At 36.3% G+C, this 23,086-nt stretch overlaps 1 protein-coding gene and 1 long non-coding RNA gene across 3 annotated transcripts; one reads left to right on the top strand and one right to left on the bottom strand.

The window, feature by feature from the left end:
• Positions 1–6,738: 6,738 nt before the first annotated feature.
• LOC127863105 (zinc finger protein 883-like) lies at positions 6,739–19,504 on the top strand. Its single transcript, XM_052402467.1, has 3 exons — positions 6,739–7,746; positions 16,128–16,190; positions 18,357–19,504. The coding sequence occupies exons 1-3, from the start codon at positions 7,399–7,401 to the stop codon at positions 19,365–19,367; spliced, it is 1,422 nt and encodes a 473-aa protein (XP_052258427.1). The 5' UTR covers positions 6,739–7,398; the 3' UTR covers positions 19,368–19,504.
• Positions 19,505–20,845: 1,341 nt separating this feature from the next.
• On the bottom strand, positions 20,846–21,514 carry LOC127863123 (uncharacterized). 2 transcript variants are annotated; one of them, XR_008040926.1, is made up of 4 exons: positions 21,442–21,514; positions 21,091–21,363; positions 20,974–21,012; positions 20,846–20,934 (listed from the first exon to the last, which is right to left on the bottom strand). It is a non-coding gene; the product is annotated as an uncharacterized LOC127863123 (long non-coding RNA). The 2 variants fall into 2 exon arrangements; XR_008040925.1 differs by having other exon boundaries at positions 21,052–21,363.
• Between the last annotated feature and the right edge of the window lie 1,572 nt (positions 21,515–23,086).

The following is a 23,086-nucleotide window of genomic DNA, read 5'->3' on the forward strand; positions in this document are numbered from 1 at the left end:
TTGACTCTCAGCTGGTGATTCACTTTCTTTTCTTGGGCAGCTATGGTCACTTCAAGGGGTGTTGCTGCAGTTTGGGTGATTTTTTTCAGCTAATAGATTTTGTTAAGAATGTATATGTAAGTAATACATAAAAATACTATATGAAAAATGAAATCATAAATATAGGGTCACTGACCTAATATTTTGATTTTATTCACTATTATGTAACATGTACCTTTTTAATTAAAACTAAAAAACTAAAAAAATCTCTTATTGCTTCAAAATAATTAATAGCCTATTACAATGGCACCATATAGATATTATGTAAGCTAAGAAACATCAAATACCATTTAATTTAACCGCACACTTTCAATACTACACATGTGTGATTATGCATGTAACCAGAGTGGTTCCTTGAAGACACACATGAGGATACATACAGGAGAGAGACTATATGCATGTGACGTGTGCAGATTTGCATGTAACCAGAGTGGTTCCTTCAAGACACACATGAGGATACATGCAGGAGAGAGACTACACGTGTGAGGTGGGTGGTTATGCATGTAACCAGAGTGGTTCCTTGAAGACATACATGAGAATACATAAAGGAAAGAGACTCGACACGTGTGAGGTGTGTGTTTATGCATGTAATCTGAGTGGTTCCTTCAAGACACACATGAGAATACATCAAGGAAAGAGACTTCACACGTGTGAGGTGTGCGTTTATGCATGTAACCAGAGTGGTTCCTAGAAGACACACATGAGAAAACATAATGATAAAGGAAAGAGACTTTACACATGTGAGGTGTGTGGTTATGCATGTTACCTGAGTGGTTCCTTGAAGACACACATGAGAAAACATAAAGAAAAAAGACTTTACACATGTGAGGTGTGTGGTTATGCATGTAACCTGAGTGGTTCCTTGAAGACACACATGAGGATACACACTGGAGAGAGACTATGCACATGTGAGATGGGTGGCTATACATGTAACCTGAGTGGTTCCTTGAAGACACACATGAGAATACATAAAGGAAAGAGACTTTACACATTTGAGGTGTGTGTTTATGCATGTTAGTTCTCAGGCTCTTCCTCCTCAGTCACTTTATAATCCAACGCAATATTTTTCTCTTCCTCTTTACATGCATCCTCTTTTTTTTTAGTCTTCAGTGGTTCGCTTTGGGCTGGGTATGGATGTCACTCCTGTCTCTCTTCAATGCCCATTTTTTCAGCCAGTTGTTCTAAAGAACAAGCTGCATGTCCTGGATATTCCATGTTGGCGTTACTGTGGGGACAATTGTTTCACCCTACTAGTCCCGCCGTTAGATGACTGTGTGAGACTGTGTCAAAGGCTTTTGCCAGGTCGAGAAAGGCCACACATAAGGGTTTTCGGGTTTTTTGGCATCGCTTATGGTCTCTAATAACAGGTATGTATTTTCGTCGCAACCTGCTGTGTCAATGAATCCTCTCTGCCTTGCATTCAAGGGATAGCTTGCAAGCACTCTTTGATAGGCAGCTTGTGTATAGCCTGAGTACAACCGATGATATTGTTAGAGGACGCAAATTGTTGACATCCTCTTGAGTTGTATCTCCTTTTGGTAGGAGGATCAATCGGTTGCACTTTACTAGTGGTGGGACTTTACCTCGTGTATCAGGAAGGTGTTGAATAGGTATGTCAAGAAATGATCCTGTGGGTCTTGTATTTTAGTAGGCGCAGCTCTATTCCTGAAGCAGTGTCTTTCTTCGCCCTAGAGAATGCATCAGTAATCTCTTTAGGGGTGAATTGTTTTAGCATTGTTTTTGCCCTGTCTGATGGTTTGTTGGTTTGTTTGCCTCAAACTTTAACATTGGCCATAACTATTGAAGATAGAAACTTGATATTTTGCATGCATATGTATCTCATGGAGCTGCACATTTTGAGTGGTGAAAGGTCAAGGTCATCCTTTAAGGTCAAAGGTCAAATATATGGGGGGGACATAGTGTTTCACAGACACATCTTGTAGCTTCTGTTCCTGTCGTACTATCAACATTTTCCTTCCACTTTTTTTTTTCAAAGTAAATTATTAATTTGTTAATTGCTTGCGTATGAGTAACAGTGAAGTTCACTGTCTTGCTCATTTCTTCCACTATTTCCTTCCACAGGATAGAATGGTTCTTTGTTTTCCTAAAAGCTTCATCTTTTTCATGACACAAAGAAACAAGGAGGTCTTTTTGATTGCCAGTCCATGAATGAATGCAATAGTGATTGAAGAATGGCTTTCAGACAGGTGTTGTTGTTGGCTGTTACTTGACAGACATTCAGCCTGATCTTGTTCAATGATGTTACTCAAGTGACTTTCAGGTGGACTAGGTTTTTGGCTGTTACTGGACATACATTTGGCCTGACTTTGTTGACTGCAGTTACTTGACAAGCCATCAGACTGCCTTGTTTGCTGGCTGTTACTCGACAGGCGACTGTAAATAATCAGCTGTTTTATTGAGGGATCTAAAACATGACAATTTGCATATTACATATGACTTTGAAGACTGAACTCACTGAATTTTTTACCAGTAAGCTTGAAACAAGGCACATTATGCAAATGTTAAGTCTTTTGGAAAATATACAAATTTTAAAGGCCGCCTACTGCAAACAAAACTTGGTTAGACTAAACAAATATTTTGCAGTTGTGAAACACTGTTTGTATGCTCATCATAGGCCGAGTAAACCTTGAATGTTAGCCTTAGCGCCTCTGACAAACTGTCAAACAACTTCTATTTTAAAGTTTCTCATCCACAGATTTAAGTAACCATGATAGATTTTGATGCATTTTGTTGGATGATTGAACTATGATGAGCGCCTTTAAAATGCCCAATATTTGAAAATCTTTCTACTTAAAAGTTGATCATCCACAGATTTAAGTCAACATGGATTGACCATTTCTATCAATTCCTTATACACTTTAACACCGTTATTTCGAACACCGATAATCCGAAGTCACCATTATTTCGAAGTATTTTTCGGGTCCCGATTTTGGTTCTTCTTTGTTTAATGTAAAATTTCATTGTTAATCCGAACTTCGTTAAACCGAAGAAATCGTTAATTCGAAGTGATTATTTCGGTCCCAACAATAAAATTCGCACCTAATTATCAATCTTTAATCCGAAGTCAAAACTGCAAAACACTAAGCGTAAGTTCACACCTTTGTCTAAAGCCGATAATTACACTTTGTCGTCTGCACGTAGCAAATAGCAGATAATTTGGTGTTCCGGCAAACACACTGATAACATGGCTCTAACAAGGTTCTGATACTTTGTGCTATTGATTCTATTTTATATGTTCTGTAATTAGAAGAAAATAAAAAAGAAGAAAAATAATCGTTTTATTCCTCCGTTAGAAGCAATCTATTGCTATCTGACTAGTTTACGTTTTTAAGTAAAACAATTATTAATAGTAGCGTGTAACCGAACCATGCGAAGTCCATAGCGTTTTATTTTTAGAGAATCAAAGAAGTCTTCTGTCAAATGTTTATTTCGAATTATCATTAATCCGAAGTTTTTTTAACGGTCCCGATGACTTCGAAATTTCGGTGTTGAAGTGTAGTTCATGGCAACACATTAACATTTATTCACAGTACAAGAACTCCTCAGTCGGAGACATTACCCCTCCAACAGGGCCTGGACACTGAGCTCGATTCAGGTCATTACAACCCAATGCAGGTCATTACACATCAGTGCAGGTCATTACGACCAGTGTTGGAATCTGGTCTAAATCTCATTGACACGTGCTAACTGATCGATTATTTATTGTTTATCATTTCATAAACCTTCAATGTTAAAAACAAACCTCATTACAGGCGTATAAAAATAAAAATAATAAAATTGTTACCTGTTCCAAAAGATGGAAACATTTGACCATATATAGACATTTTGACCTTTAATTTTGACCTTGACCTCGGAGGTAAGGACCTGGTTTTAAGTGTGATACATCGTCTAATGATGGGGAACATTTGAAGCAAGCTTAATGAAATTGGCTTCATAAATGACAAAGTTATGCTCCGGACATGAACAGGATGGAAACATTTGACCATATAAACATTTGACCTATAATTGTGACCTTGACCTTGAAGGTAGAGACTCCGTTGTTTAACGTGACACATCTTCTAATGATGAGGAACATTTGAAGCAAGTTTAATGAAAACCCCTTAATAAATGACAAAGTTATGATCTTGACACAAACAGGACAGATGGAAATATGTAGGGTCACAATTCCCATATCCCCCTTGGCAGGGGATAATTTGATTATACAAACTTCACAGTATTAACAGTTTTTATTCACAGTATTTGTGAGTATATTACCTGCATGTTTAGATAGTAAGATATCTGCAACATCTGCATCCCACTGGGGCCCATGATTAAGTCTTCATTCTGTTTACAATAAAAAGCGTTGAAGGCAAATGACTATCTCACCAAGAATATAAATTCATAATGAAAGTTCCGTGTACAAAACTTTTGATTTTGACACCGTATACAAATTCAAAATATACAATAATCTTTGTATCTTGTATATGGAGGAATAAAACTATATACATTGCTGTTTATGCTTTACTTGTTACCCGAGCAAGTCACACGGTGTCAACAACACTGACATAAACATAGGTATAGAGCACTAATGCGTTTTTTAGGCGTAGCTGTTTTACTCAGTTTTCATCTTAATGACTTTTACATAATGCCAACAGACACGCTTGAATATTTTAGAATATTTCATAGGCTGATTCGAGATACAACCTCTGAATTTTGGCTACATCACTGCGTATGCGCTCAGTTCAAAGGATGTAGCACTGTTTAGTGTAAGGAATTTCGGACTACTCTCTGTATGTTCAAACGACACAAATTGTTGCCCTGTTACAATTATGCGTTTAAATCCATCTCGCAGAATTTCACTTTTGCTTCCAAGATGAGAAAACAATCATTAGCGAAATAGTATAGTGTCACGATAAGAGAAAATAATTTAATTATCATATCACAATGTTTACCGTACTTGGTCAGCACGCCTGGAAATCAAATGTTTGGATAGGCTGCCATTATTAACAAGTTTGCTATTCTGAATTCAATTTTGTATCAAAAGCATTGTTCTTAAATGTGGCATTTTCAATTCGCAATGAGATTTTTAATGACAGTTTTCATGCGAAAATGGGTCTTATTCCATATGCGCTCATCATATAAATAGCCCACTCAGCTATCTCTCAGTCTGGTAAGGAGAAACATAACATATTGAGTGATTTTATAGCGAACAGCATCCCTTATGCTTAACTGCAATACAATAAAATAATGTGGTTTAAACTAAGTTTCGATAAAGACTTCGATAAAGTTTTGTTAAAGTAAAAAATACATTTGTTAACTGTTTTTGTTAGTTGTTGTATATAATAAAAGGAATATTACGCTAGTCAATTGTTCCAAGAGTTTGTATCACTCTCGTGGCTTGTGCTATTTCGCATCACACTCGAGGCTACGCTTCTCGTGTGATACGTCATTACACAAGCCACTCGAGTGATACAAACTCTTGGAACAATTGACTAGCGTAATATTCCGTATGTATTCCTATCGAAATATACATTTATGCATGATAAACACACACTCCAAAATACGTTTTTAACACATAGTTTACTGCTAAAAAACACCAGGTCTGACATGTCCTTACAGAGTTTAGATAAAACTATTGTGTTTTGTCACAGAAATGACGTCACATGATGTGCTACGTAATATATTTCGTGTAATATAAAATATTTCTATTTTCGTTGCGTGTAATGTGACGTCATTAAATGGGTCGAAGTAGTCTGGCTAGTATGGTAATACGGAATTGGAAACAGCGAGTAGCGTAATACGGGATTTTTTATTTCAACGATTGATACAACCTGTATTTTGTTAAAAGCATTAAATAGGTATATAATAAAGTACACTATTGAATCTATAACAGATTTTACATGTACATGTGTACCTGCTGTTGAAAATTACTTAATAAGTATACTTTTTACAAGCTTCAATTAACACATGACATTTTATATTTTGTTTGAACTTAACTTAATTAAAGGCCGTTGCGAGATTCTGTACATTTGTAGTTTTCTAATTTTTCTTCAGAATTAATTGGTAGCGGATGCATAATTGTCTTTAACACTTTGTAGCAGCTATATTATACCACTGGAATATCTGTTATGAACATTATGAATACATATTTAACACAAATGATAGGTGTTTTTTTGGTATGTGTTATTCCTTGGTCAATAACTATATCATAATGAAATATCTTACTTTTGATTAAACAGTTGTTACTGTAGCAGGGTAGTGCAGACTGTTGAAATTCACATAGAATGTTAGGCAAGAAGAGACCAATTAAGCAAAAATGTTGTCAGTATTGGACACAGAATACAGTAATATACAGTTTTCAGTAGGTCAGACTAAAAAAGTGCTTAAATTTGGATTTTTTTTCCCTTGAAAAGTGCTTAAAAAGTGCTTGAATTTCATTAGAGAAAATTTGTATGAACCCTGTCTAAGCAGACTCGGTACAATTTATAAAATCTCTAATGTATGACATCACAACTCTAAGACCATACTAAAAGAACAATATACCAGACCCAGCATAATACTTTTTGAATGAACTTCATGCTTCAATTTGCTAGCACTTTACTCAAGTATAAACAAGCAATATGCTAGTTTCTTTAAATTACTTTTAATTGTTTTGTTTTGTTAGAATTTGCTTAACATACTCAGTAATGACTTTACTAAGACAGATAATATTATTTCTTTTTAAGTCACAGATATTTTTTTCAAATAAAAAAAAATTGAAAGTTGTATGTAAATAAACTTAGTTTTTGGTAATGTTACATTTGTACATATTAGTTGAATGTAATCATTTACACAAACTGGTTTTCTCCCCTAGTTGATAACTTGTTTGTAAACATGTAAAAACAGGAATAATTTAGTAAATACAACTAAACTTTCTAATTGACTAAACATGATTTGAAAGCTATTGTAACACTTCCATTGATTTTTGTGTCACACATTTTGAGTCTTATTAAGTTTAAAAGTTAAGTTTTGTTTTTTGTTGTACATGTACTAGATAATTTTAAAGCTGATGTCACCTTGAGATAAATTAAAGTGGCATGGTCATGTGTTTAAGTATAGTCTTTATTTGAATAAATTGTTGTGATATATACTATACATTCCATTATTTTGTATAGATTTTTATTGTTTTTACTGAAGTTGTATTTGCATATTTTTTACTGATGGTTTACAATTGGTTTATGTATGATATAATATTAAATAGTATTAAATTGTTGGTTTAACACTGAAATTTGTGTAACTAGTATCCTACAATATTTTGTTTGGTAGACTGTTTGATACTTAATTAATATTTAAATGAAAATTTAAAGTGATTTTGTGATCATGGCAAATAATATTGATAATGAGAGTGACACATCAACTGAATTTGATGAAATATCACTGGAAAATTTCTTGACATCAGATGTAAAAAGTGAACCAGAATTTCTAGGGAATGATGAAGACACAAGGGATTATAGTTCTGCAAGTGACTTCAACGGCAATATCATCCCAAAAGAAGAGCCTACCAACGGTGAAATCAGTCCTAGTCCTAAAAAGGGGCTGAAAGGGAAGGGTAGACGTAAAGGGGTAAAGGGGCGACGCAGGCTGGATATTCCCTGGGAAGAACGACTTCACTGTCAGGTGTGTGGGAAGAAGTTTGCCAGCCCCAGCAATCGGCAGAATCATGAAAAGGTATGCTCGAACTCCAGTACTCAATAGATTATCTTTACTCTGTGACCTTAAAACAATAAAAATGCAAGAATTTATGAGGGTTTCAAATGATCAGGCTCTAATAAACCACGCATAACTTTATATAGGTCAACCAAAAACTCACTTTATTCAGAAGATTACACTGCACATGTTAACAACAATGGATTACACATATCAGACTAGATATGATGGTTATAATGATGATATAATGCATCACCTTTTCTTTAACAAATTTAAGAAACCTTCTTATGAAGTAATGATGAAACATTTATAAATTAAATAATATAATGTTAGTTCTAACAGGGCTAAGTAGATGTCGTCCCCTGTTTCGCTACACTTTTTAATTAGATTTTTCACAGTTTGAACAGCCTTTTCGGCAAGGCCGTTTGTTTGCTGGTGCAAAGGCGACGAAGTAGTATGGCTGATACCATATTTTTTAAGGAATTCTCCGAATTCAGCATTGGTGAACTGTGGACCATTGTCTGTGATTATTGTGTCCATGATTCCATAATGAGCCACGTTTTGCTTGATGTGTTTTAAGATGGTGCTCGTTCGAGTGTGTCTTTGCAATGATGCTACATCAATGAAGTTGGAGAAGTAGTCTACAATGATTAGGTAATGGTTACCCTCTAGTTCGCATAAATCCATTCCAACTTTGCTCCAGGGACGCTCAGGCACTGGTTGGATGATCTTTGGCTCATGTTGCGATGCATTAAACACACACTACAAATGCCCACATAATCTTTAATTTGTTTTTTCATGCCGGTCAATACTAACTCTCACCCTCTCTTTTTAGCTCACCTGAGCACAACGTGCTCATGGTTGTGCACATGGTGAGCTTTTGTGATTGCTTTTTGTCCGTCGTCCGTTGTAGGGCGTCAACATTTGCCTTGTTAACTCTCTAGAGGCAACATTTATTGTCCAATCTTCATGAAATTTGGTCAGAAGATTGGTTTCAATGATATCTTGGATGCGTACGAAAATGGTTACGTTTGCTTAAAAAAACATGGCTGCCAAGGGGCGGGGCATTTTTACTTCTATGGCTATATATGGCTATAGTAAAATCTTGTTAACACTCTAGAGGCCACATTTATTGTCTGATCTTCATAAAACTTGGTCAGAAGATTCATCCCAATAATATCTTGGATGATTTTGAAAATGATGCCGGTTGGTTGAAAAACATGGCCGCCAGGGGGCAGGGCATTTTTCCTTATATGGCTTTAGTAAAACCTTGTTAACACTCTAGAGGCCACATTTATTTTCCAATCTTCAAGAAACTTGCTCAGAAGATTTGTCCCAATGATATCTTGGATGAGTTCAAAAATGGTAACCTTTGCTTGAAAAACATGGCCGCCAAGGGGCGGGGCATTTTTCCTTATATGGCTATATATAGTAAAACTTTGTTTACACTCTAGAGGCCACATTTATTGTCCAATCTTGATGAAATATGGTCAGAAGATTTGTCTTAATGATATCTTGGATGAGTTCGAAAATGGTTACGTTTGCTTCAAAAACATGGCAGCCAAAGGGCGGGGCATTTTTCCTTATATGGCTTTTAGGCTTTAGTAAAATCTTGTTTACACTCTAGAGGCCACATTTATCGTCCGATCTTCATGAAACTTGGTCAGAAGATTCATCCCAGTAATATCTTGGATGAGTTCAAAAATGATGCTGGTTGGTTGAAAAACATAGCCACCACGGGGGCGGGGCTATTTTCCTTATATGGCTATAGTAAAACCTTGTTAACACTCTAGAGGTCACATTTATTTTACGATCATAATGAAACTTGGTCAGAAGATATGTCCCAATGATATCTTGGATGAGTTCGAAAATGGTTTTGGTTGCTTTAAAAACATGGCCACCAGGGGCGGGGCTTTTTTCCTTATATGGCTATATATTGCTGTAGTAAAACCTTGTTAACACTCTAAAGGCCACATTTATTGTCCAATCTTCATGAAATTTGGTCAGAAGATTGGTCTCAATGATATCTTGGATGAGTTGGAAAATAATTATGTTTGCTTGAAAAAAAAAAGGCTTCTAAGGGGCGGGGCATTTTTCCTTATATGGCTATAGTCAAATCTTGTAAACACTCTAGAGGCCACATTTATTGTCCGATCTTCATGAAACTGGTCAGAAGATTCATCCCGATAATATCTTGGACGAGTGATGCCAGTTGGTTGAAAAAACATGGCTGCCAGGGGGCGGGGCATTTTTCCTTATATGGCTATAGTAAAACCTTGTTAACACTCTAGAGGCAACATTTATTTTCTGATATTCGTGAAACTTGGTCATAAGATTTGTCCCAATAATATCTTGTTTTCTCATGTGAGCGACTTTCGGCCTTTCAGGCCCTCTTGTTAAAGTTAACTTATAACTTCCCTAAATGCGTCTTATGTATCGCTTTCAAAGTTTCTGTTCTCATTTTTTTTGGGATACACAAGCGCATCCTCGGTACAGAACTCCATTGTAGATTGATATTTCATCAGGGTAATCCCAAAATGGAATGGCATTCACAGGAACTTCGCACTTAGTTTCTGGCCATCCTCAAATGATTACCTTGGCAAGCACTTGGAATTGTTCATCTGCTTGTGTTGCGCATGCAATTTTGTCATGGTTTGAATACGACAACGTGTCGAGCTTCAAAACCATCAACTCTTCATCAATAGTTTTTAAGCCCCCGGTAGGGTGGCATATAGCAGTTGAACTGTCTGTCAGTCCGTCAGTCTGTCAGTCTGTGGTCCATCCGAAAACTTTAACATTGGCCATAACTTTTGCAATATTGAAGATAGCAACTTGATATTTGGCATGCATGTGTATCTCATGAAGCTGCACATTTTGAGTGGTGAAAGGTCAAGGTCATCCTTTAAGGTCAAAAGTCAAAAAATACAATCCAAGGGAAGTAATAAGCTTTAAAAGGGAGATAATTTCTTAACCTGCCAAATTATATATTGAAATTTTATTTCAAAGCGGGGCAATAGGGGGCATTGTGTTATTGACAAACACATCTCTTGTTTCATTCTGATTTTCTAACGGTAATTTGCTGAGGCAGTCTGCTAGACCCATGTCCTTGACGCTTTTGTGCACCAGGATGAAGTCATACGGTTGAAGCTTCAAAATCATTCGTTGAATCCTTAGCGGAGCTTTATATATTTATGCCCCCCTTCGAAGAAGAGGGGGTATATTGCTTTGCTCATGTCGGTCTGTAGGTCGGTCGGTCCGTCCGTCCACCAGGTGGTTGTCAGACGATAACTCAAGAACGCTTGGGCCTAGGATCATGAAACTTCATAGGTACATTGATCATGACTTGCAGATGACCCCTATTGATTTTGAGGTCACTAGGTCAAAGGTCAAGGTCACGGTGACCCGAAATAGTAAAATGGTTTCCGGATGATAACTCAAGAACGCATACGCCTAGGATCATGAAACTTCATGGGTAGATTGATCATGACTCGCAGATGACCCCTATTGATTTTGAGGTCACTAGGTCAAAGGTCTAGGTCACGGTGACCCGAAATAGTAAAATGATTTTCGGATGATAATTCAAGAACGCATATGCCTAGGATCATGAAACTTTATAGCAGGGTTGTCATTATGATTGTAAACAAAGGATTATTTTGGAATAGTAACCGATTGGGCTGGGGGTTAAGGGGCCGCCTAGGCCCCCTTGTAGGTCCAGGGCAAGGCCGTTTTATATTTAGTAATTACGACAAATCAACGAATCAATCTAAACTGTTTCATGTACCTCCTTTCAGAAAAGTTTGCCAAAGTGAAAGTTAATTTCTGAAAATAAAAACGCGTCTTTCTTTAAATTTTACCGAGTACTTTTCATTCCGGATCGTGATATAACTTGTCAGGTCATTCATGCATGTAGACCTAAATGTATGCATAGTTTGGCAATCTCAAAACACGTTATTTACCTACTTATTATATTATGTGTTATGACCATTTGTATAACAAAATGCATTATTTAATTTAAGTATTTTCAAATGCGTATAATTAAATGTGTTATCTGAAATCATTTTCAGATTTCATTATTCACGGAAAATTAAGAAAATTCTAGCAACAGAGACACATTTCTCGTGTTTTTCATGTACAGTGAAAATCATGCAAAAATTAGACTTCATGTATAACATCACGTCTTTCTTCCTCGGGGAAAGCGTGGACTTAAATATTTATATGCTGAATAACAACTTCGTAGAACAGAGGTCGCTAATATCTGTAGTAAAAGTAAGGTCACTTCCAACAGCCTTGCTGTTGAGCTAGCTCTTTAACGACGTGGTTAAAGTGTCGGACTACCCCTCTGGAGGTCGTGGGGACAATTCCCGGCCTGAGCTCAGTATTTTTACAATAATGGCGACGAGGATGAGATTTTATCTTGGTAGAAAATCGAAGAGCATGTTTTAATATGTGGAAAATTTTTCTCTAACTAAACAACTAGTTAATTACGCTCTACAGTACTACATTCGTTGAAATACGGTCAGTAATAATCTGTGAAATGTACAGCTATTTGATACAGTTTCAAGTGGGGTCGGCGTGTATTCGGCTGCCTCAGCGCTGATTGGTTGACGTGCTTACCAAGAAGAATTTGATTGACAGCTGGAAAAATCAATATTAGCCACTCGCTGAGAAATTCATTGAAAACAGTAGTTCTTAGGGTGAGTTAACGGACTGACTGAATGACCGGGTGTCTCTCTACTTTACTACCTCGTCAATTATTGTCGGTTTGCGTGATCAAAACTTCCGATCGCAATTTTAAAGATTCGGGAAAAACAACCGATTTTCTGGCGATTTTAACCGATGAATTCGATCGGCAATCGGTTAATAATGACAACCCTGTATAGGTAGATTGATCATGACTCGCAGATGACCCCTATTGATTTTCAGGTCACTAGGTCAAAGGTCAAGGTCACGGTGACCCGAAATAATAAACTTTCGGATGATAACTCAAGAACGCATATGCCTAGGATCATGAAACTTTATAGGTAGATTGATCATGACTCGCAGATGACCCATATTGATTTTGAGGTCACAAGGTCAAAGGTCAAGGTCATGGTGACCCGAAATAGTAAAATGATTTTCAGATGATAACTCAAGAACGCTTTTGCCTAGGATCATGACACTTCATAGGTACATTGATCGTGACTTGCAGATGACCCCTATTGATTTTCAGGTCACTAGGTCAAAGGTCAAGGTCACAGTGACAAAAGTCGTATTCACACAATGGCTGCCAGTACAACGGACAGCCCATGGGGGGCATGCATGTTTTACAAACAGCCCTTGTTCTCTTAGTATCGACTCCCAACGGTTTGTGATCAGATTCCACTGGGAATGTATCTCGACCATGCAGCAGTTTGTGGAATTTTTCACAGCCATATACAACAGCTTGCATTTCTTTTTTTGATCAGAGCGCACTGTTGCTCTGTCGGTGTGAGCGCACATGACACATATGCCACAACACAGTCCTGTTGGATTTTTGCGGCTCCCAGGCCACTCATTGATGCGTCTTCTGTGAGTGTAACAGGTTTTTTCAAGTCGTAGTACTGCAGTACTTGTGTTGACACAAGAGTTCCTTTTATTTTATTGAACCTGCGCTTCGCCTTGTCACCCCAGCTCCACATTTCTAGCCTTTTCATATTGCGCAGTGGTGCATTCAACTCACTGAGATTTGAGATGAACTTAGACACATACGATATCATACCTAACACAGTCTCCAGCTCACTGAAGTTTTCTGGTCTCTCATGTCTGCTATTGCCTTCACACTTTGACTTGGTGGCTTAATTCTGACTCCAGTCAGTTTTTGACCTACATAGACTAGTCCACTTCCAGCTTGGCAAACGTACACTTTTTCTTATTCATCTTCAGGTTATTTGAATTTGCCTTTTGAAGCATCGTTTCGAAATGCCTGTTATGTTCTTCGAGTGCTGTACCATGAATCAAAATGTCGTCAACAATTATTTCTACCCCATCAATGTTACCAAAGTTCTGTTCCATTGGACCATTGGAACACTTCACTTAAACACTTCACTAGGGCTGTAACAAATACACTGGGTGACGAATACGATAAGTATCACGAAAACAGGGTGGCAAATACGAATATTTATTCGTGAATATGAATTTCAATGAACAAAAGTAATACTGACAACTTGACACGACATTATATAGTATGAAACAATGAGTATTTGTCAATTTGATTAATTGAATATCATTGCATACTAAAAATATGAAATATAACACTTTGAAATAACAACACACTGACAAGAGCTGCTTAAACTTTGAACACAGTTTTGAAAAGATGACTAGTACCAATAAAATCCTTGAGTAGAACAATTATGCAACTTGAGGCTCCATGTTTGTTGATAAGTTGCACAATCATTGTCATAAAGATAAACAAAAAAGAAATTCCATCTGCTACAACCTTTTGTGTGTATGTTTGAGCATCAAATCACTCATATTTACCTAAATAAACATTAAACAACCATCAAAAGATTTTTCAATTCAATGTTGTAAATATTCAACCGGTGCCTGCCATTTTTGTTGATAATCTCACTGTGTTACATATTGGGTGGGGTAAACATGATGAAAAAAGCTGGAATAAGGAGAAGAACATTTAAATATAGGGGTTTAAGATGATTAAACTTTTAAACTCGAAACCACGTTGTTTGTATTCGTCAAACATTCGGTTCGGGAGGTGGCAAATAACGAATACGATTCGTCCACAGCCGTATTCGAGTAGTTCGAATATTCGAATGTATTGTTACAGCCCTACACTTCACGCCAATCGTCATCCACAGGAATCGGTACCTGCCAAACGGAGTATAAAACGCTGTGAGCTTCGAGCTCTCTGCATTTAACTTTATTTGATAATAACCCAAATTTGCGTCTAGCGTTGTAAAGTATTTACTTCCATTCAATCTTGTGGCCACATCATAAAAACTGTTTGAATCTGTGGGATCAATGCATATTTGCACTCTTAGCAAACAGGTTACTAGGTTTACTTGTTCTGATGACCAGAAAAAAACATTTTAGTGGGGGAAAACAAGTAGATTACTTAGCAATTTTACTGCAAAATTCCGTTACCAGATAAACTGGCCCGGTTTGGTGTATGATTATAATGTTAACAGTCACTCACACTTTTGATATGATATATGCATATGAGTATTGACCCCCAAGTCAGCAATTCAACGATACATGATTATAACTCGCCATTCAAGTAATTTTGACCATAATACACTTTTATGTCTGTAATTATGCCCCCCTTCGAAGAAGAAGGGGTATATTGTTTTGCACATGTCGGTGGGTCCGTCCACCAGATGGTTTCCGGATGATAACTCAAGTACGCTTAGGCCTAGGATCATGAAACTTCATAGGTACATTGATAATGACTGTCAGATGACCCCTATTGATTTTCAGGTCACTAGGTCAAAGGTCAAGGTCACAGTGACCCGAAATAGTAAAATGGTTTGCGAATGATAACTCAAGAATGCTTAGGCCTAGGATCATGAAACTTCAGGTCACTAGGTCAAAGGTCAAGGTCACAGTGACAAAAAACATATGGGGGGGGGGGCATGCATTTATTACAAACAGCCCTTGTTTTTACAGATGCATACATTAAATATGTAATAGCTACAAACTGAAGTCATTTTAAGTATGATAAAACAAGCATGTAATTCCTACTTTGGAAACCAACAACAAAAATAGACTAAGAGGATGCCAATTAATTTGAACATGTACAATTAAGTCCACCTTGGTCTTGATCTGCCATGGAAGATAATTTGAAACCACTTAGGTTCATAATGGATCTATTGAGAAAAAAGAAACAAAATCATGTGTATACCAGTAAATTTAAACTGTAGGCCTACCTCAAGAGCAAGACTAAATGTTTTGACCCTTAAAAATATGTTTTATCATGTGTATTTAATTTTGTATGCATAAATATGCAGGTAACTATGTAGACTTGTGAGTGAAGGAAGTTGATTAGTTAGGAGTGCTGGGACACACTCTGTGTCCAAACATGCTGCAGCTTCTTACCTTCAAGGACACACTCTGTGTCCACACATGCTGCAGCTTCTTGCCTTCAAGGACACACTCTGTGTCCACACATGCTGCAGCTTCTTACCTTCAAGTGCTGGGACACACTCTGCCCCACACATGCTGCAGCTTCTTGCCTTCAAGGACACACTCTGTGTCCACACATGCTGCAGCTTCTTGCCTTCAAGGACACACTCTGTGTCCACACATGCTGCAGCTTCTTGCCTTCATGGACACACTCTGTGTCCACACATGCTGCAGCTTCTTGCCTTCAAGGACCTCATCAACTTTTTACTACACACTACAGTAATCTTGTACTTAATGCTGTATTGCAGGTGATCCATCGAGGGTGGTGCCCTGTGAACTGTGGTACGTGCGGCAAGGCATTCTCATGTAAAGTAAGAAATTTGTAGTTATAAAACTAATATGGTTTTAATATAAAGAGTTTTAAGAAGGTCATAATCATGCCTTCAAGATACATCTTAAATCAAAGCAACCTTGAAAATACTAAAATAAAAAAAACACTTCAAGTATATGTAAACTTCATTTAATGAAACAACTACAACTCAATCAGCTTTTACATGTAAAATGGTTTCACTTAAAGTGTATACAATTAACAATGATCATGATGACATTTGTTTAATTTACCCTTTACCACTTATATATGTATTTTGACGCATTTGTAGTCCCATAGAAATTTACATTAAATATAATACCTTTCTTACTTAATTCAAATTTTAAAGGCTTCATTTTCAACCCTTAGTTATAGTTTTATGCTGGTTGCAAAAGCTATTTTCACTTTGCTTCATATGAGGGAAAGGTTTAAACCCTCTTTAAAATTCGTTAAGATTGTTCCGGTCCATTTCATATGTAGATCATCGTTGCTAAATAAAGATTTTATAATTGATAATTAAACAAATATTTTCTGAAACCGCAAGGGTCTGGGCTTTAATGTTTTGAATGTAATAGCGTATTGTGATCCACTCCTGAGTTAATTCCAAACATGTCTCTGTGGCCAAAACAAATGATTTGGCCCGTGCTCTGTTAAAAGGGGTTTAATGCATGTGCGTAAAGTGTCGTCCCAGATTAGCCTTTGCAGTCTGCATAGGCTTATCAGGGTCCACACTTTCCGCCTAATCTGGAATTTTTCTAAGAAAATACTTTTTTTAACAGAAAAGATCATAATAATTGAATGTGTCATCCCTGATTTGCCTGTGCTGACTGCACAGGCTAATTTGGGATGACACTTTACGCACATGCATTTAACCACCTTTTCACAAAGCACGGCTCATTTATATAAAATTATACAGTAAATCACTTAAACAACTTGTCTGAAATCACAAGGCTGAGAGGTTTGGTATTTAGCATGTCTCATTGTATGGTGGTCCTCTATCAAGTTTACATCATGCCCTTGGGATCGAAACTGGCCTTCCCCAAGGGTCACACAAGTTATTAGACTTATAAGGTAAATAACTTTTAAAATTTCTGAAACCACTAGTCTTAGGAGTTTGACATTCTGTGCTTGATATCTTATGGTTGTCCTCCACCGATTTTGTTCAAATCATTCATATCAGGGGTCAAATTATTTACCAACACTTGAATGGTTAATATCAATAAACTTTTTTTATGCCCCCGAAGGATGGCATATAGTGATTGGACCGTCCGTCTGTCCTTCGTCACACTTTGCTTTAAGGTTTCGAAAAATGGACATAACTTCTATGTCCCTTGAGATATGACCTTCATATTTGGTATGCATGTGTATATGGACAAGGCCTTTCCATACTCACACAAATTTTGACCCCTGTGACCTTGACCTTGAACTAATGGTCTGCATTTAGATTTCAAAATCTGCGTTTAGGTTTCGAAAAATGCTCATAAATTCTATGTCCCTTGAGATATAACCTTTATATTTGGTATGCATGTGTATATGGACAAGACTTTTCCATACGCACACAAATTTTGACCCCTGTGACCTTGACCTTAAACTTAGGGTCCGCGTTTAGGTTTCGAAATCTGCATTTAGGTTTCCAAAAATGCTCATAACTTCTATCAATGGGTTTATAGGGGGCATATGTCATCCTATGGTGACAGCTCTTGTTTTAAATCTTAAACTGCAAGTGTCAAAGATTTGATATTTGGTATGTTACATGGTATAGTTTTCCTCTCTGAGATTGCTGAAAATCATACACCTGGGTGAAAACTAACCACGCCCATGATTTATATAGAATTATATAGTAAATAACATTAAATATCTTATTTTCCTAAACTGTTTTAATACTGAATGAAACTACATTATGGTCTGTGTTAAACAGAGTAAAAACCTAGATGAAAACTACATTTATTACACAAATTTCACAAAATCGAAACATAACAAGTTTGTTTCTGTAAGTGGACGCCCTTAGTCTTTAAGCCGATCTTGTTCAGTCAAATAAAACTTTTATTTTGATGTTATTGACAATCAGAAGTTGTAAGCACCTATTTAAAAGGTGTGTTCATGTTATTTGCATCAATCGAAAACTTTCCTTCGGATATCAGTGTAATGATAAACAAACGTATGATTTCAGAGTGCCTTGAAAAGACACATGATTACCCACACAGACGCCCGCCCCTACTCATGCTCATTGTGTCACGTGAGATTCAAGCAGATTGGAAATATGTATCGGCACATGATAACCCACAATGAAAAACGCGAGAAGAAATATGTATGTAAAATCTGCGGTAAGGGATTCACAGAACATCCAAATTTGCAGCGTCATATCATGACGCACCAGAATCTGCGGCCTTATAAATGCCACCTCTGTCCAAAAGCGTTGACTACAGCAGCAAATCTGGCTCGACATGTCGAGACCCATTCCGGTCGAAGGGATTTCTTCTGTCAGATTTGTGGCAAAGCGTTTTCTTGTGCATCCACTGTGAAAATTCATATGAACAGGCATACAGGGATCAAGCCCTATGAATGTGATATCTGTTTTAAGCGTTTCATTTGCCACAGTAACCTATCGAAACATCTGATCATGCATAAAAAGCAAGGTCAAAGGTATCACTGTGGCTTGTGCGACAATGGTTTTTGCACAGTTTTGTCGTTGGCTAACCATATGCAGAAACATTCTGGCGAGGACGTTCATTATTGTCCGCAATGCAACAAACAGTTCCCGACCATTTCAAAGTTGCAGTCCCACATTCCTGAGCATGAAAACGATAAATGTTTTAGTTGTGAAATTTGCTCAAAAAGTTTTAAAAATCAATATCTCCTGGCTCGCCATAAACTAGGTCACAATGGAGAGAGGATATATCGGTGTAAAATCTGTGATAAAGGCTTCTATTATAGATGGTACTTAGCAAAACATGAGAAATTACATGAAGGGATTAAACCCCACGCCTGTGAAATCTGTGATAAAAAATTTTCGCATCCAAAATCGCTGCGGGACCACATGCAGCACCATACCGGGGATATCGTGAAAGAGCACAACTGTGAACTCTGCAATGTAAACTTTAGATTCAAGAATAGTTACACCCGGCACTGCAAGGGGAAAAGGCACCTGGAAAAATTGGGAATCAAAAGTGAGCAAATTTGAGGATCATGGTCATTTTAACCCATTTATGCCTAGTGGACTCTCCCATCCCTCTAAATTGGATCAATTTATTTCCAAAATTAGAGATGTCTGGTATATTTATTTCTATTTTTAGAATATTTCTCACAAAAATTCCTGTAAGCAAACAGCGAAGACCCAGCTGAGACGCCGCATAATGCGGCGTCTCATCTGGGTCTACGCTGTTTGCAAAGGCCTTTTTTCTAGACGCTAGGCATAAATGGGTTTTTAAAACTTGGTGTACAAGAAAACATAAGACTTTGACCATAAGTCCATTAGTCCTGAAACATTATCTCTTCAAGATTACTGTATAACATCTACCTGTATTTGTTCTTTTATCTTTGTATGAGTTTTGGTTTTATATGTCTGTAGCTTACCAATAATCGCCTGATACTTACGGATAAATTACACATTTGAATAACAAGTTTGTCCTACATGTATATGGTTTGGTACATACCAATGTTTCAAGAGAAAAATACCCTTGTAAGCTGATGAATTATAACTTTATTATTTAAATCTGATTGCAGTATGACAACTTATACATGTATATTCATCATAACAGTACCAAAATATGTGAATTGGTTTCTGTGAAAAGGCCGCACAGTCTCATCAGGGGTGACACTTTCTGCCTTAAGTGGATTTTCATCAAGAAGGGTATTCCTTTAGATGAAAATATAATACAATAAAAGCAGAAAAGTGTAGTCCTGGATTAGCCTGTGCAGCCGTCTTTAAACATTAACTCTTTGCATGCTGGGAAATTTGTCATCTGCTAAAATGTCGCCTGCTGAATATCTAAAATTAGCATTTTCTTCGATTTTTTTCAAAGAATACTATCAGAATAGCAAACAGTTTGGATCCTGATGAGACGCCACGTTCTGTGGCGTCTCATCTGGATCCAAACTGTTTGCAAAGGCCTTTTAAATTCGGTTCCAGCACTGAAAGGGTTAAACCCCCTTTTCACTGAGCAAGTTTCATAATGATGCATTAAGATCAGTATCAGGGTAATGTGGATGAGCTATAGGTTGTGCAGTTAACATCTTGCAACTTAATGTGTAAGTGTTGATTTAGTGAAATATTCATGTTGACTGGTAACTGTTGCCTACTTTTAGTACATGTATGTGAGTTTACTCAAGCATGAAGTCAACTTTTAACTAGTTGACACTCTTGAGGCAACATATTTTTAGCCAATCTTATGAAACTTGGTCAAAATGTTCATCTTTATTGATAAGTTCAAATCTGGGTCATTTGCATCTAAAAACAACGCCACCAGGTTGAATCTTAGAAATACGGGTTACCTCTCTAGTAGAGGTAACTTTTATGACTTGGTCAAGATGTCTATTGTGGCAAAATTTTGGTCAAGTACCTATTGGGGTCACATGTAAAAAAAAAGCAGGTCACTAGGGGCTTCAAATTCAGGGCCGGTACATTCCAGATGAAAAGAAGTATATTTTTCTCAAATGCGACCTAAAAAGTCCCAATGAAAGGTTTCAAATGAAAAATACAATACATTTCAGCATTGAGTTCATCTCCCATCAAGCTCTATTAGTTGAACCTTAGTTTAGATAATATTGAATTCACTTTAACTCTCAACCTTAGTTAAGATAATATTGAATTCACTTTAACTCTCAACCTTAGTTAAGATAATATTGAATTCACTTTAACTCTCCACCTTAGTTTAGATAATATTGAATTCACTTTAACTCTCAACCTTAGTTTAGATAATATTGAATTCACTTTAACTCTCAACCTTAGTTTAGATAATATTGAATTCACTTTAACTCTCAACCTTAGTTTAGATAATATTGAATTCACTTTAACTCTCAACCTTAGTTTAGATAATATTGAATTCACTTTAACTCTCAACCTTAGTTTAGATAATATTGAATTCACTTTAACTCTCAACCTTAGTTAAGATAATATTGAATTCACTTTAACTCTCAACCTTAGTTAAGATAATATTGAATTCACTTTAACTCTCAACCTTAGTTAAGATAATATTGAATTCACTTTAACTCTCAACCTTAGTTAAGATAATATTGAATTCACTTTAATTCTCAACCTTAGTTAAGATAATATTGAATTCACTTTAATTCTCAACCTTAGTTAAGATAATATTGAATTCACTTTAATTCTAAACCTTAGTTAAGATAATATTGAATTCACTTTAATTCTCAACCTTAGTTAAGATAATATCGAATTCACTTTAATTCTCAACCTTAGTTAAGATAATATCGAATTCACTTTGATTCTCAACCTTAGTTAAGATAATATTGAATTCACTTTAATTCTCAACCTTAGTTAAGATAATATCGAATTCACTTTAATTCTCAACCTTAGTTAAGATAATATTGAATTCACTTTAATTCTCAATTTTATAGTATTTGTCAGCAAAAAGACATCAATACTAATTTCTCCATTTGGAGTCAAAACGATGCTTTTTCCCCTATCTAAAGATACCCTGGCCAACACCCTAAATGGTGAAAAAAATAACACTTCGAGGTCAAATCTTATGAAAACCTTGTAACAACTCTGGATGCAACTTGAATGACTTGGTGAGAATGCATATACATATATAAATGAAAATTGATTCAGGGCCAAGTGTGTCCAAAATCTAGGTCACTGTTTCAAATCTTAGAAAATCCATATAACTGCTGTTGAAGCCATATTTATGACTTAATCTGGAACAGGATGTGTATCTTAACAATATGAAGGCCATATGTGTATCAGGGTCAAGTGAGGTAAAGAACTTGGTCACCAGGAAGTGTTTAACAAATGCTGTTCCTTGAACTCAAGAGCCCTATATGCTCATTAAAGCCTTATTGATTTTATGTTGCTTGTTAGTTGTTGTTTGTTATTGAATTTTAAATAATTGTATATTATGACTATTTGTTTTTCATGCATACCAACATAAGTCTTATTGGCTTATGTTTTGTAAGTTGTGTAGGATATAGTGAGTTTTTATGCCCCTGGTAGGGTTGCATATAGCAGTTGAACTGTCCGTCAGTCAGTGTGTCTGTCTGTCTGTCCGGAAAAAAACTTTAACATTAGCCATAACTTTTTAAATATTGAAGATAGAACCTTGATATTTGGCATGCATGTGTATCTCATGGAGCTGCACATTTTGAGTGGTAAAATTTCAAGGTGAACATCATCCTTCAAGGTCTAGGGTCGAAAAAACAAAGTCAAGGGAGGTAATAAGCTTTAAATGTACATAGTTATCTGACCTGCCCACGTATATATTTTTGTAAAATAAATCAAAGCGGCGCAGTAGGCGGCATTGTGTTTCTGACAAACACATTGTGGGTAAAGGTCAAGGTCATCCTTTACGGTCTACGGTAAAAAATACAGATTTAAGGGAAGTAATAAGCTTTAAAGGGAGATAATTATTCAATATTGAACATAGCCACTTTATATATTTGGCATGCATGTGTATCTCATGGAGCTGCATATTTTGAGTTTTGAATCTACAGTCATGGTAGTGGCTTTTAATTATTTGCTACTAAATATAAACATTTGTTACAGACAATTATTTTCAAGGGAAGTAATTTATATAATTATAAATTTCATATTATATATTTCCTTACCAAGAATTGAAGTTCTTTTCACAGTTACTGTACAGATTTATTATTTTGATTATTTATAACCCAAATGATTGATTTGTCAAAGTTTTTTTTACATGATATAATTATAATTTCTTTGGTGTT

Source organism: Dreissena polymorpha, unplaced genomic scaffold (genome assembly GCF_020536995.1).
Source record: "Dreissena polymorpha isolate Duluth1 unplaced genomic scaffold, UMN_Dpol_1.0 chrUn001, whole genome shotgun sequence".
In the NCBI taxonomy this organism is placed as follows: domain Eukaryota; kingdom Metazoa; phylum Mollusca; class Bivalvia; order Myida; family Dreissenidae; genus Dreissena; species Dreissena polymorpha.

Bases quoted from the DNA above. Each gene is read 5' to 3' on its own strand.
- LOC127863105 (XM_052402467.1), top strand. From the start codon at position 7,399: ATGGCAAATAATATTGATAATGAGAGTGACACATCAACTGAATTTGAT. The intron at 7,747-16,127 runs GTATGCTCGAAC...GCTGTATTGCAG, and splicing joins ATCGGCAGAATCATGAAAAG to GTGATCCATCGAGGGTGGTG. The intron at 16,191-18,356 runs GTAAGAAATTTG...GTATGATTTCAG, and splicing joins GCAAGGCATTCTCATGTAAA to AGTGCCTTGAAAAGACACAT.